Source organism: Lepus europaeus, chromosome 22 (genome assembly GCF_033115175.1).
Source record: "Lepus europaeus isolate LE1 chromosome 22, mLepTim1.pri, whole genome shotgun sequence".
Lineage (NCBI taxonomy): Eukaryota > Metazoa > Chordata > Mammalia > Lagomorpha > Leporidae > Lepus > Lepus europaeus.
This window is the reverse complement of record NC_084848.1, coordinates 24240581-24254707: the sequence shown is the minus strand read 5'-3', so window position 1 is coordinate 24254707 and position 14127 is coordinate 24240581. Positions and strand designations below refer to the sequence as shown.

The window sequence follows — 14127 nt, the reverse complement described above, 5'->3', positions numbered from 1 at the left end:
ATTTTTGTTTTAAAAAGATTTACTTATTTATTTGAAAGGCCAGAGTTATAGAAGGCAGAGGTAGAGAGAGGTCTTCCATCTGCTGGTTCATCCCCAAATGGCCACAATGGCTGGAGATGCGCTGATCTGAAGCCAAGAGCTTCTTCCAGGTCCCCCAAATGGCTGCAGGGGACCAAGGAATTGGTCCATCTTTTATTGCTTTCCCAGGCCATAGTGCGAGCTGGATCAGAAGTGGAGCAGCCGGGACTTGAACCTGCTATGCCACAGCACCGGCCCCCTCAGAAACATTTTTAATTGATACCTTGAAGAAGCTAGAAAGTTATGTTATGTTTCTCTTAAGAACTTGATTTTGGGGGCCGACGCTGTGACATAGTGGATTAAACCACCACCTGCGATGTCGGCATCCCATTTGGGTGCTGATTCAAGTCCCGGCTGTTCACTTCCATCCAGATCCCTGCTAATGCGCCTGGGAAAGCAGCAGGAGATGGCTCAACTGCTTGGGATCCTGCACCCACAGAGGAGACCTGGATGATGCTCCTGGCTCCTGGCTTTGGTATGGCCCAGCCCTGGCCATTGCAGCCATTTGGGGAGTGAACCAGCAGATGGAAGAGTTCTCTCTGCCTCTGCATCTCTTTCTCTGTAACTCTGCCTTTCAAAATAAATAAATAAATCTTTAAAAAAAAAAAAGTCACCTTGATTTTGGTAAAGCCAGGCTAATAAGCCTTAGAATCTTATTTCATTGTTGCATTTTCCCTAGAAGTGATTTAGGGGTTAGCATTCAAGAGGCCTAGAAAACGTAGTGAAAATGGGACTTAGTTGTGCTTTCAGGTCAGTTCCATTAAAGAACTATGCTTGCATTTCAGGCAATTTCTCGGCACACGCGGGAGCTGCTGGGAATTGAAGAGCCGTTATTCAGACGCACCATCCGACTTCCCTACAGGGACAATATTGGCCTCTTTTTAGAGCAGAAGGCTCATACTGGAGCAAAATCTGATTCCTTGACCTTTTCTGAATTTGTCAAAGCAGCAAGATTGCAGGATTATGTTCCACAAAGAGCTGCCCTTGAAGAGAATGGGGCGTATTATACTGAGCCATAGGGAAAGCCATTGCGTGCACCCAGCTTGAAAAATCATGCAGTTGCTTGGGGGAAGAGGTGTGGTCTTCTTTGGTTTTTCTTTTTGTGCGGTTTCCTTAGGGCTCAGGGTTCCAACTCCAGGCTCCATTCCCAACTCTTCACTGACTCACAGCACTGTCCCTTTATTTGTGTTTCAGTTTAGCTCCTCATTAAAGCAAAAATAGCAAAACTTACCTTCCTGGGTAACTTAAGAATTTCTAATAAATCTAGCAACACATCTAGTACTAGGAACACGTTGGGGCAAATATAATTAAAAATGCACTCTCCTGCCAACCCAGAAAATCCTCTCCACCAGGGTAGAAAAGAAGCCATTTTATTATGGAACAAGCATTAAATTGTGATGCACATTACAGGTAAGCTGTTAAAGAGATTGCAAAAACAAGGAAAGATTACCCTTTTAAATAGGCAGATATCTCCCAGTGCACTCACATTAATTTTCTATATGCAAAGGAAAACGTCTCACCTCTTGACAGCAAACAGGAATTGACTGCTTGGCACCAGGCACCTAGGCGAAGCTCCCGGAGACAGGGACAGACGGGCAGCATTGTCCTCAAGCCCACGTTGTAGAAAGATGCTCCAAGACCCCCAACAAAAGCTGTCCTGCGTGTAACACTGGCTTTCCAAAGGTTTACAGATATTTTCAAAACACTGGACAAGGGTTTAGAATTGCACGTTTTCTAAAGGAAACATCTTTAAGAAAAAGGAGGGAAAAGTTCTCTCTTTTGGCATTAGGGAAAAGATTTTTTTAAAGTTTGATTTAGACTAGTACATATCTTTACAAACAACGTGGCTTGCACAGCACCACCATGAAGTAGGATCTGGGGTTCTTACAAAGCTGTTTTATGTGAAACCTTGCAGACCTGTATAAAGTGAAATTCAGGGGCCAGTGCTGTGGTGCAGCAGGGTAGCCGCCACATCCCATATGGGCACCGGTTCGAATCCCGGCTGTTCCTCTTCCAATCCAGCTCCCTGCTAATGCACCTGAGAAAACAGCAGAACACAGCCCAACTTCTTGGGCCCCTGCACCCACAGGGGAGACCTGGATAAAGCTCCTGGCTCCTGGCCCAGCCCCAGCTGTAGCAGCCACTTGGGAATGAACCAGCAGAAGGAAGATTCTCTCTGTCTCTTCCTCTTTCTCTGTAACTCTGGCTTTCAAATAAATACATCTTTTTTAAAAAATGCAGTTCAGGCTACAGCCTATTAATGACTGGACTTCTCAAAAGAAATTTTTGAAAGACTTCTTGTTCCTTGAATGACTTCAGTTCCTCTGGGTTTAGAGGCATCACTACTTCACTGCTTTTTTCTCTCCTCATCTCACTTCTTAATCCCAAGAATCAGTACAGGGTTAACTTAATGCAGAAGGCAGTGATGTACTGTGCTCAGTTTCCCACACCTCAGTGAACAGTAAGAAGAATGGTTCTTACTTTCTCCCCATTAAGAGAAAGATCATATCTCAAATTAACATTAATGCTAGAACTTAATTTTTTTCCCATATTGGACTCATAAGGTTTTGTAAGTAACCATACTGACACCGTGCTATTGAATTTGCCTGACTGATGCTTATGCAAAAAAAGAAACAAAATGTAAATGATTAATGTAAGACCACGGTGATTTACATGTACTCCTATAGTGAAAGGCTTTTGTTCAAAAGCGCCTTAAGATTCAGCAAACAGTGGTCCCGTTCACCTACAGAGCAAAGTATGTAACACCCCTGGATGGGGCTCACTGCTGCTGTTTTCATCTCTGTCTTAGTTGACAAAAAGTATTTGCAAAACATAAAGGAAATAAAATTTCATGATAGAAATAGGATCTATATTTTTGCAGAATTATTTTTAGCCATTGAATATGAATGCCAGTTATTTTACTAAATGAATCTGTAGGGGCCAATGTCATGGTGCAGTGGGTTAACCTGCCACCTGTGATGCCAGCTTCCCCTGTGAGTGCTGGTTCAAATCCTAGCTTCTCCACTTCCAATCCAGCTCCCTGATAATGTTCCTGGGAAAGCAGGAGAAGATGGCCCAAGTGCTTGGGCCCCTGCCACCCTCGGGGGAGACCTGGATGGAGTTCAGGCTCCTGGCTCTGGCCAGCATCACAGGCAGCAGCTTCATGGGCTGTGCCACCACGCAGACACCCAAATAAAATATTTTTTAAATGGTTCAAATGAGAACACTTTAAATACGATAGTACTATAACAGTCAGTCAGCTATAACTGACATAAACATGAAATGAGTCATAATTCAATTAAGATTATTTACTATACATTTACTTCTCTATCCAAATTGTTAGGGGAATCAAACTATCCTTTGCCAGCTGCATACTGATATAGGAAAAGTAGGTCAGCATATAACAGTCAAATAATGATATTACAACTTCTTGAATTTAGCTTCAAGAAGAGAAATAATTTGGGAGCTGATGTGGCACACAGGCATCCCATTTCAGAGTGCTGACTTGAGTCCTCACTGCTCCATTTCCGATCCAGCTCCCTGCTAATGCACCTGGGAGGCAGCAGAAAATGGCCCAGGTTCTTGGGCCCCTGCTACCCATGTAGAAGACCCAGATGGGGGCTTAGCGGGTAAAGCTGCTGCCTGCAGCGCCGGCATCCTATATGGGCGCCGGTTTGAGACCCAGTTGCTCCATTTCCAATCCAGCTCTCTGCTATGGCCTGGGAAAGCAGTGGAGGATGGCTCAAGTCCTTGAGCCCCTGTACCCACGTGGGAGACCCAGAAGAAGCTCCTGGCTCCTGGCTTCAGATTGGCATAGCTCCAGTTCCAGCCAACTGGAGAGTGAACCATGGGATGGAAGACCTCTTTCTCTCTCTGTCTCTCCTTCTCTCTCTCTGTAACTCTGACTTTCGAATAGATAAATAAATCTTAAAAAAAAAAAAAAAAAAAAGAAGAAGAAAAAGGAGACCCATATGGGGTTTCTGACTCCTATTTTCAGCTTAGCCAAAACCTGGCTGTTGTGGCCATTTGGGGAGTGAAGCAGCAGATGGAAATCAATCTTGACCTCTCTCTCTTTGTTGCTCTACCTTTCAAATAAGTAAATATATATATATATTTTTTAAAAGGAAATAATTTGTATTAACAAAGTTTTCTGGGAAACAGCTTACTTAAGTGTTTTAGGTTGTGCAGTTTTTGTTTTGCTTTGTTTGCTTCTAAAGGACAGACATTCAAGTATACTGATGTATAGAATTTCTTATTTTATGTTACATTTTAAAGAGCCAGCAATTACAATTTTTAAACATAATACAGCCACATGATTTCCACAGTAAATTTTGATAATCAGGGTCCAACAATCGGTAAACAAACCTTAAGGGAAAAAGTTCTGATTCCTGAGGTCTCTTACTGGGATGGAAGGCCTGTGGAAACTTCTGGCTCTTCTTTGTTTGGGGAGATGCCAAATGAATCACAGTATAGATGAGTAAGGTGGTCTTGGATGACAGTACTGGCTGAGAGACACTGGCTGAAGGGAGTTTCTCTGAGTTGTACGGTAGTCAGCTCAAACCAGGGGAAAGGCCTAGGGTGAAAACAAAATAAATATTGTTACTTTTTTATGTCTGTTCACTACATCTGGTTTGGCTATTCAGCTCTTCCTCAAGCAAAGTTATCCTCTACTTGGAAGAACAACCTAATTAAAAATCACAGTGAGGGGCCAGCGCTGTGGTGTAGTGGGTAGGGCCGCCGCCTGCAGTGCCAGCATCCATTATGGGCGCCGGTTCAAGTCCTAGCTGCTCCATTTGTGATCCAGCTTTCTGCTAGGGCCTGGGTGAGCAGTAGAAGATGGCCCAAGTGCTTGGGCCCCTGCACCCACGTGGGAGACCCGAGGGAAGCTCCTGACTCCTGGCTTCAGATCAGTGCAGCACCGGCCATTACAGCCAATGGGGAATGAACCAGCAGATGGAAGACCTCTCACTCTCTCTGCATCTCCTTCTCTCTTTGTGTAACTCTGAATTTCAAATACATAAACAGGGCTGGCGCCATGGCTCACTTGGTTAATCCTCTGACTGCAGCGCCGGCATCCCATATAGGCACCAGGTTCTAGTCCCAGCTGCTCCTCTTCCAGTCCAGCTCTCTGCTGTGGCCCAGGAAAGCAGTGGAGGATGGCCCAAGTGCTTGGTTGCCTGCACCCGCATGGGAGACCAGGAGGAAGCACCTGGCTCCTGGCTTCGGATCAGCATAGTCTGGCCATAGCGGCCATTTGGGGGAGTGAACCAACGGAAGGAAGACCTTTCTCTCTGTCTTTCTCTCTCTCTCTCACTGTCTAACTCTACCTGTCAAATAAAAAAATAAATAAATAAATCTTTTTAAAAAAAGAAATAGTCTCTCAATTATCTTTAAAAAGCATAGTTAAACTAGAAGTTCAGCTGGAAGTGTTCAATTTGTGGACTTAATTGTAGTTATGATGATTTTCCACACTTAGATATATTTTTTCTTTTTTTTAAGATTTATTTATTTGTTTGAAAGTCAGAGTTAAACAGAGACAGGAGAGGCAGAGAGAGAGAGAGAGAGGTCTTTCATCCACTGCTTCACACCCAATTGGCCGCAATGGCTGGAGCTGCACCAATCCGAAGCCAGGAGTCAGGAGCTTCTTCCAGGTCTCCCACGTGGGTGCAGGGGCCCAAACACTTGGGCTATCTTCTGCTGCTTTCCCAGGCTCATTAGCAGGGAGCTGGATGGGAAGCAGAGCAGCTGTGTCTTGAACTGGTGCCCAAATAAGATGCTGGTGTCGCAGGCTAAGGCTTAACCTACTATGCCACAACGCCAGCCCCAAAGAAATCTATTTTTAGAAATATCTCTATAGGGGCCAGCATTGTGACAGCAGGTTAACGCCCTGACCTGAAGTGCCAGCACCCCATATGGGCGCTGGTTCGAGACCCGGTTGCTCCACTTCCAATCCAGCTCTCTGCTATGGCCTGGGAAAGCAGTAGAGGATGGCCCAAGTCCTTGGGCCCCTGCACCCACTTGGGAGACCAGGAAGAAGCTCCTGGCTTCTGGCTTCGGATCAGTGCAGCTCCGGCCATTGCAGCCAATTGGGGAGTGAACCAATGGATGGAAGACCTCTCTCTCTCTCTCTGCCTCTTCTCTCTGTGTAACACTGACTTTCAAACAAATAAATAAATCTTTAAAAAAAATCTCTAAGGCCGGCGCCGTGGCTTAACAGGCTAATCCTCCACCTTGTGGCGCCGGCACACCGGGTTCTAGTTCTGGTTGGGGCGCCAGATTCTATCCTGGTTGCCTCTCTTCCAGGCCAGCTCTCTGCTATGGCCCGGGAGGGCAGTGGAGGATGGCCCAAGTCCTTGGGCCCTGCACCCGCACGGGAGACCAGGAGAAGCACCTGGCTCCTGCCTTCGGATCAGCGAGATGCGCTGGCCGCGGCGGCCATTGGAGGGTGAACCAACGGCAAAAAGGAAGACCTTCCTCTCTGTCTCTCTCTCTCTCACTATCCACTCTGCCTGTCAAAAAAAAAAAAAAATCTCTAGAACTATTAAGTTCAGAAAGTTTGCAGGATACAAAATAAACATTCAATAATCAATGGTATTTATACATACTAGCAATGAACAACAAAAATTTTAAATGCAATTTCATTTATAATTCATAGAATGCTTAAAGGCATAAATATAACAAAACATACAAGACTTGTGTCATGGAAACTAAAATTCTGATGAAATAAAGAGGATCTACAGGTGGAGAAAATTACTGTATTCATGGGTGGGAAGACTCCTGATAATCAAGATGCCATTTCTCCAACAACTGATGACAGATACACTGGTAAAACTATGTTCCACACAGCTCTGCTGATGACCGTTCACAGCAGCTTTATGGATGGCAGCTGAAAACCAGCACAAGCCAGATGTTCTCCAGCAGGCAAATGGTTAAACTGTGCTGCAGCCGTGCCGTGGACACTACTCAGCCACTAAAACAAGTAACCACACGGTTTTCTGGGTCAGCAGATTGAACTGCTGTTTGGGATGCCTGCATCCTGTATTAGAGTGCCAGTCCGAGTCCTGGCTACTCTGCGCTTCTAGCGTGCCTGGAAGGCAGCAGGTGATGGTCTGAGCACTTGCGTTCCTGCCACCCACACTGGACACCCAGACGGAGTTCCTGACCCCTGGCTTTAGCCTGACTCCACTTTGACTGTCTGCAGGCACTTGGGGAATGACCCTCTTTCTTTCTCTCTCTTCCCTCTCTCTGTCTCTGCCTTTCAAATAAAAAGAAAATTTTTCTTGAAAAAGAACTATGAAGTGAATTTGAGAAACTGTAATCATTATGAAAATATTAATATGCCATGGCCATCTCTTGCTAACAGTAAAAAATGAGAACATCGCTTCTCCAATTTGAATGTGCATAAATCTCACCCAGATTATCTTGTGAAAATACAGATTCTGATTCCATAGGCCTTGGGTACCAGATTCGGCATTTCTACAGATGACGCCTCTGGATGCCAAGTCGTTTGAAGAGTGAGGATGTAAGAGGCTTGACTAACACAGGAACTTGTGCCCCCATATGTAATCATTATGTCTAAGGCCTAGCACACAACTGAAGAAGTTAGATGAAAATCTCTTAGGTCTTGTTATTTTTATTATAATAACATGATTGCCATTAAATGAGCCATAAATATTCAGGAAGCTAAGAACAATCTCACAAAGTAAACCAAAGGAAAGGAGAAAGGAGGTAATTATAAGACACAATGAAAATGCTTGCGTTTTAAAAAGAATTAACTCAGTAGAATTAAATAAAACCATAAGCTGGTTATTCTCAAAGATCAATAAAATAGACATGCTTCTAGCAAATTTAACCACGAAATTTTTTTAAATGCCTCGGTGGCACTCTGTGTGTATTTTTTTTAAGATTTCTTTATTTTATTTGAAAGGCAGAGTTACAGAGAGAGAGGGAGAAACAGAGAGAGAAAGGTCTTCCATCTACTGGTTCCCTCCCCAAATGGCCACAATGGCCAGAACTGAGCCAGGGGCTTCCTCTGGTTCTCCCATGTGAGTGCAGGGGCCCAAGGACTTGGGCCATCTTCTACTGCTTTCCCAGGCCATAGCAGAAAGCTGAATTGGAAGTGGAGCGGCTGGGACTCAAACCAGTGCCCGTAGGGGATGCCAGCACTGCAGGCGGCAGCTCTGCCCACTATGCCACAGCACCAGCCCCCAACCCTGAAAAAACTTTAAAGCTTAACACAATGCAAGATGAAATATAGTCTGATGAGATGCTTTTTTAAAATAAAATATAAAATTATAACTTTATACCAATAAACTTGTAATCCAGATACAAAAGCATAGTGAAATTGACCCAAGAAATTGTAAAGCTAAATATATCATAAACTAGGAAAATTGGAAAAGCAGTCTAATTTCAGCCCTCACCTGCCTCCCTGACAGTTGGATCATACAGTTACGTTCTGTAAGGGAGCTTCCTGGCTGGTAAAGGCATGGAGGTGCTGGGAGAGGGCAAGCAAGCTCCTAGCACCCCTACCCCACTCCTCGTCCTGTGCGTTGCTTCCATTTGGATGTTGCTGAGTTTTATTCACAGTCCCAGCAGGAGGACCTCACTGGCCGGTCCTAAGCGAAATGACTGCATCCCTACATGCACATCAGAGTACAGAAAAGGAGTTCAGAAAAATCTCACGAAGACACAGGAATCAAGAGCGCATGTTCAACAAGTGTTAAGTTTGCAAAGAATTTTGAATTTTCCAGGATGAACTTTCCCATTTTCATCAAAATCTTGGAACTCAAGAGTGGAAAGACCTCATGGAACAATTCTGTGCAGCTGACAAGTTCAGCCGTGGTGATGGGAAGTGAGGATCAGTGGAAAGAAGATGCCCTCATGGTGCCACGTCATAGAGCGAGAACCCGGAAGTAGTCCAGACCTCTGAAGACCTGAAACCTGGAGCTTTATTCCTTCCTCAGCTGCTTCCCACTGCTGTGGAAGCATCACAATCAGCCCACGGAATCTTCAGATTAAGTGGGCGGGCCCCAGAGCACTGCCTACCCTGTGCTGAGCCGCATGCCATTTGCCCTGCGAAGTACACAGTAGACACTAAGTGTTGTTAATTAATCTTTAAGAAATCTATCGTTCCTATGGAACTTAAACTGTTCCAGAATATAACGATAAAGACTTCCTAATACTATGAGGTTAACACAACCTTGATACCCAAATTTGAGAACTACAGACCAATTTTACTTTTAAATATTGACAGAAATATCAAATGAAGGAAAACAGATTTAGAAGTATATTAAATAGGGTTTATTTTAAGAAAGCAAAGGAAGAGTAAAGGTAGAACTAGTAAATTAGGATTGGTACACTAATAGAAGGAAACTTTGTCGTTATTATGGAAATTTTAAAACAAAAATAAAATAGTAAAACCCTCATGTGCCTGTCACCCAGATTTAACAATGATCTGTTCATAGCTAACTTTTTAAATGTTTATTTATTTGAAACATGGAGTTACAGATACAGAAGACACACACACACACACACACTGAGAGAGAGAAAGAGAGAGAGAGAGAGGGAGAGAGGGAGAGAGAGAGAAGATCTCCTATCAGCTGGTTCACTCCCCAAATCGCCACAATAGCCAGGACTGGGCCAGTCCAAAGCCAGGATCCTAGAACTCCATCTGGGCTCACATGTGGGTAGCAGAGCCCAGGCACTTGGGGCATCATCTGCTGTTTGTCCAGGCACATTAGCAGGGAGCTGGATTGGAGGTAGAGTAGTCAGGACTCCAACCAGGGCTTAATCCACTGCTCCACAACTCTGGCCCCAACTAACGCTTGTTCCATCCATTACCCTATTCCCACCCCTTTATCCCCCTCTATTGGGTAATTCTGAAGCAAATATCAGACACTATATCATTTGATGTATAACTTTTTGAGTATGTATCTCTAAAACATATACTTTAATTTTTTTCAAATTTATTTTTTATTTATTTGGAAGGCAGAGAAAAAGAGAGCTCCCATGCACTGCTTCACTCCCCAGATGCCTGCAACAGTCTAGCCTGGGCCAGGCAACTGGGAAACCCATCCAGGTCTCCCACATGGGTGGCAAGGACCCAAGCACTTGAGCCATCGCCTGCCATCTCCCAGGCTATACATTAGCAGGGAGCTGGAATCAAGAGTGGAGCTGGGAGTTGAAGCAAAGCGCTCTTACATGGGTTGTGGGCATCCCAAACTATATCTTAACCACTATGCCAAATGCCCACCTAGGACTTTATTTTTATAAAATAAACCAGAATACTAATTCCTTAATATTATTAACTATGCAGCCTAATTAAAAAAAAATAGTTGTTTGAATAATGATCCAAAGTCTACATGTGCATTTTGGTTAACATGAATTGTAAATCTGTTTAAAAAATTTATCCCCCCCACCACCACTTTGGGGTTTGTTTGTTTAAGGAATTGGGTTGCTTGTCCTATACAATTTCTCACATTCTGGATTTTGCAGATTACATCCCATGGTGTCATTTAACACTTTCTTATCACGTGAACTCCCTGTAAAAAGTAACGAGCTCTAAAAGCTTGATCAGGGACTGGTGTTGCAGCATACCAGGTTAAACCACCACTTGCGGCACGATGCTGGCATCCCATACTGAAGGTGCCAGTCCTGGCACCTTCACTTCTAATCCAGCTTCCTGCTAATGCATGCTGGAAGGCAACATGACGGTTCAAGTGCTTGGGCCACCCTATGGGAGACCCAGGTGGAGCTGTAGACTCCTGGCTCGGGCCTGGCCAAGCACTGACTGTTGCAGGGCACCCGCAGAGTGAACCAGAGGAGGGAAGCTCTCTTCTCCCTGCTGCCTTCTCTCTGTCTCTGTGTTGCTCTGCCTTTCAAGTAAGATGAAAATAAACAGCATTTTATTCTTAAAAAAAGGATAATGTGCATTTTCCCATGAAATTTTTGAAGCCCCCTTGTAGCAAGTAAAAAAGCAGTATATGCTCACATGTTTAACCCTGTGTATATAGAAATAGATACAGATAGATATTACACTGACTACATATAGGTTTGGAAATGCATAGATAAAAAGACAAAAATATCAAAATACTAAAGGTAAAATCTGTGAAATGGGGTTTGAGCGGCAAAGGTGGGCAAACACTTTCCCGCTAGCTGCCATTTTTACCAAGATACGATTTTTATCGGTTTTAAAGAGGACAAGAGGAGACGGAAAGCAGGTGCTGAGAGAGAGCGTGAGAAGCCAGAACAGTGGCAGACGGCTTACCTGTTCCCAGACAAGTTCTTGACATAGTCTTTGCTGACAACATCCGTTAACTGAAACTTGGGGCAAGAACTTGTGTCTTCCCCACAGCCTTGGAAGTGCACGGACAGAAAGAGCTCATTCATAAGCAGCATCGCTTTGGAGTGGGCCACGTTTTTCTCTGTGCATATGTTTAGGGCTGCGTAGAACACTCCCTCCAACCATTTGATATTGAGGCGAATTCCCCCTGCACATCAACAAAAAGGCAAACACCAGTTAGTGCCACCAAAAAGGAGTTGCGGGAACCTCAGACAAACCCCAGATCCTCAGAGGCAGCCACCTTTTCTCCAACACAGATTGATAACATGAAGCTTGTGGTGAGCAAGCACTTTCCCTAGGCCAAGAGCCCTGTTTACTCTTAGTAACACGTTCCATGGGCCAGTGCTGTGGCGCAGCAGGTTAAGCAGCTGCCTGCAATGCCAGCATCCCATCTCGGAGCAGTGGTTCAAGTCCTGCCAATGTGCCTGGGAGGCAGCAGAAGATGGCCCAAATACCTGGACCCCCACCACCCACGTGGGAGACCCAGAATGGCCCAGCCCTTACCATCACGGCCATTTGGGAAGTGGAGCAGCAGATGGAAGATCTTTTTCTCTTTCTGTCTGCAACTTTTTCTCTCCCTTTCTTTCTGCAACTCTTTCAACTAAATAAATCTTTTTAAAAAACCAGGCACACACATACATACATACATACACACACACACACATTATGTGTTGGCCATGCCAAAGGACAGTCAGGACTCATGGAGACATGGCTAATGGCAAAAATGCAGAATAGCCCTTGCTAATAAGGAAAAGGAACAAGATTAGAATGGAGAAAAGCTATTCAGTCCCAGATGCTACATGAAACAAGCTGTCTCCACTCCTCTCTGGTTATTTCTAATTCACCTTTGAAGGGACCAAATAATGGGGTTTCTCAGCTCTCTCTCTAATAAAGGCTGGTTTTTTTTTTTGTTGTTGTTGTTGTTAAAAAAAAAAAAACACCAAACATTTCCCATGCAAAACAAAATAGAAATAGTTGACATGTATCTGTACACCCAACACACACACAGACATACACACGGATTTAATACGATAACAACAGGCCAGAAGGAAGATAATTTTCAAGAGAGCGCCAGAGTTGCAGCGAGCCCTTACCAGCAGCACTGTAGGGGCAGGTAGCCTGAAGAATCACAGGGTCTTGGAGCACAGCTGTGATTTCCTTTTTGGCGCCCCAGATGTTGACACCATCTTTGGCATAATGATAGTGATACTGAGGCCGCAAGATGTTGGTCTTGTTCAGCAGCAGTTTTAATCTGGAAGTAAAGCCACCAAGACAGGTTGTGCAGTGCCAGGACAGGAATATAAAATCCATTGTGTTCAGCCCAGCAACAGACTCCCCTAGAGAGCACTGCCCAGAGGCAAACACAGCTCTGAGTCCATGCCGAGGGCACCAATTGGTCGGATTGTTCTTGCATCTCCCTAATAAACACTTACCGAATGCCATAGCGGGCTAGGCACTAGGCTAGACACCAGGGGCACAAAAATAAGATCTGACACCCACTTTCAGTAACTTTTCATATTGTTGACTGGTGGTTTCCCTTCTCATTGAAGGGAAAACTGTTCCGCTTTAGGTAGAGGGAGGCAATGTTCTATTCAGAGCAAAGGAAATATCCCAGCCACCCGTGCTGTTCCTAGGAAAATGGGGAAGACAAAATGAGAGAGGTTGCCTGGGTCCTTCTGCAGATACAGCTGCTCCTTTCTTCTGGGAATGACCAACTCCAAGAGTTCTCACCCTCACAAGGTACCTGGGTAGTGGGATGGCAGCGACAAAGCTGAACACAATGCAGGCCTTGCTGATGCTGTTCTGAATTTCTATGCAGATGTTAGGCAGCTGAGATGGCAGGCAGCAGAGGAACACCACGTTGGCCCAGCCCACCAGACCCGAGTTGTGGTAAAAGCAGCGGACCCCCTGTTTCTGGAATTCAACTGTAAGGAGTGAAGGAAAACAGAGCAAAGGCATGTGACGGGAATTTCATCTTGGAGAGAGGTTGATCATTGTCTCATCCCCGTAAATCCACCCACGTCTTGTTACCACGTGGGCCAGAAAATATTCCCATAGGCCCTCCAGGAGCTGTGCAGTCACGTGCTACCCTGTCACTAAAGCAGCTGAGCCCACTGCAGCAGGCTGAGGTTATAATTCATCTCCATCTGACTTGTAGAACAAAGTCTCAAAGATGCCTTCGGCTCTAGTTCACTGACAGTTTATTGTATGTCAAAGTGTGTACTTTAAGAAAATTTTTTTCATTTACTTATTTGAAAGGCAGAGTGACAGAGAGACATGGAAAGAGGAGGGAGGGAGAGAGATCTTCCATTCACTGGTCTACTCCCCAGATGGCCACAACAGCCAGGGCTGGGCCAGGCTAAAGCCAGCGACCCAGCCATAGCCAGGAGACTGGAACTCCTTCTAGGACTTCTGCTTGGGTGGCAGGGGCCCAAGCATCCTCTACTGCCTTCCCAGGCACATTAGCAGGGAGCTGGATGGGAAGTGGAGCAGCCGGGAATTGAACTGGTGCCTGGTCCTGGGTGCTACTGTCTCAAGCAGCAGCACAACGCCAGCCCCTGTACTCTGGGTACATCACATAAGGTAATCCTCACACGGAGCTTATGAGGCAGAGACTAGGACTGTTCCATGTGATAGGTGAGGAAAGTGAGGTTTCAAGAAGCTAAGAGGCTGGCCCAGAGTTCTCCAGCACACTGGCTTGAGTTGAG

At 45.0% G+C, this 14127-nt stretch overlaps 2 protein-coding genes across 4 annotated transcripts in view; one reads left to right on the top strand and one right to left on the bottom strand.

The window, feature by feature from the left end:
• SAMD15 (sterile alpha motif domain containing 15) overlaps nucleotides 1-13373 on the top strand; it is a 32360-nt gene extending 18987 nt beyond the window's left edge. The window contains exon 3 of one of the 3 annotated variants that reach the window (XM_062181804.1): nucleotides 13239-13373. In XM_062181804.1, the coding sequence (XP_062037788.1) occupies nucleotides 13239-13253 (15 nt within the window). In that variant the 3' untranslated portion in view covers nucleotides 13254-13373. Of the gene's footprint in view, nucleotides 1-863; nucleotides 4096-13238 lie in introns of those variants that run through there. The other 2 variants (XM_062181802.1, XM_062181803.1) reach the window with 2 other exon arrangements.
• Nucleotides 4339-14127, bottom strand: part of NOXRED1 (NADP dependent oxidoreductase domain containing 1) — a 28817-nt gene continuing 19028 nt past the window's right edge. Inside the window, exons 3-6 of the mRNA XM_062181805.1 lie at nucleotides 13164-13344; nucleotides 12514-12671; nucleotides 11345-11567; nucleotides 4339-4651 (exon numbers count right to left, since the gene is read on the bottom strand). Coding sequence (XP_062037789.1) covers nucleotides 4477-4651; nucleotides 11345-11567; nucleotides 12514-12671; nucleotides 13164-13344 — 737 coding nt within the window. The 3' untranslated portion in view covers nucleotides 4339-4476. The remainder of the gene's footprint in view (nucleotides 4652-11344; nucleotides 11568-12513; nucleotides 12672-13163; nucleotides 13345-14127) is intronic.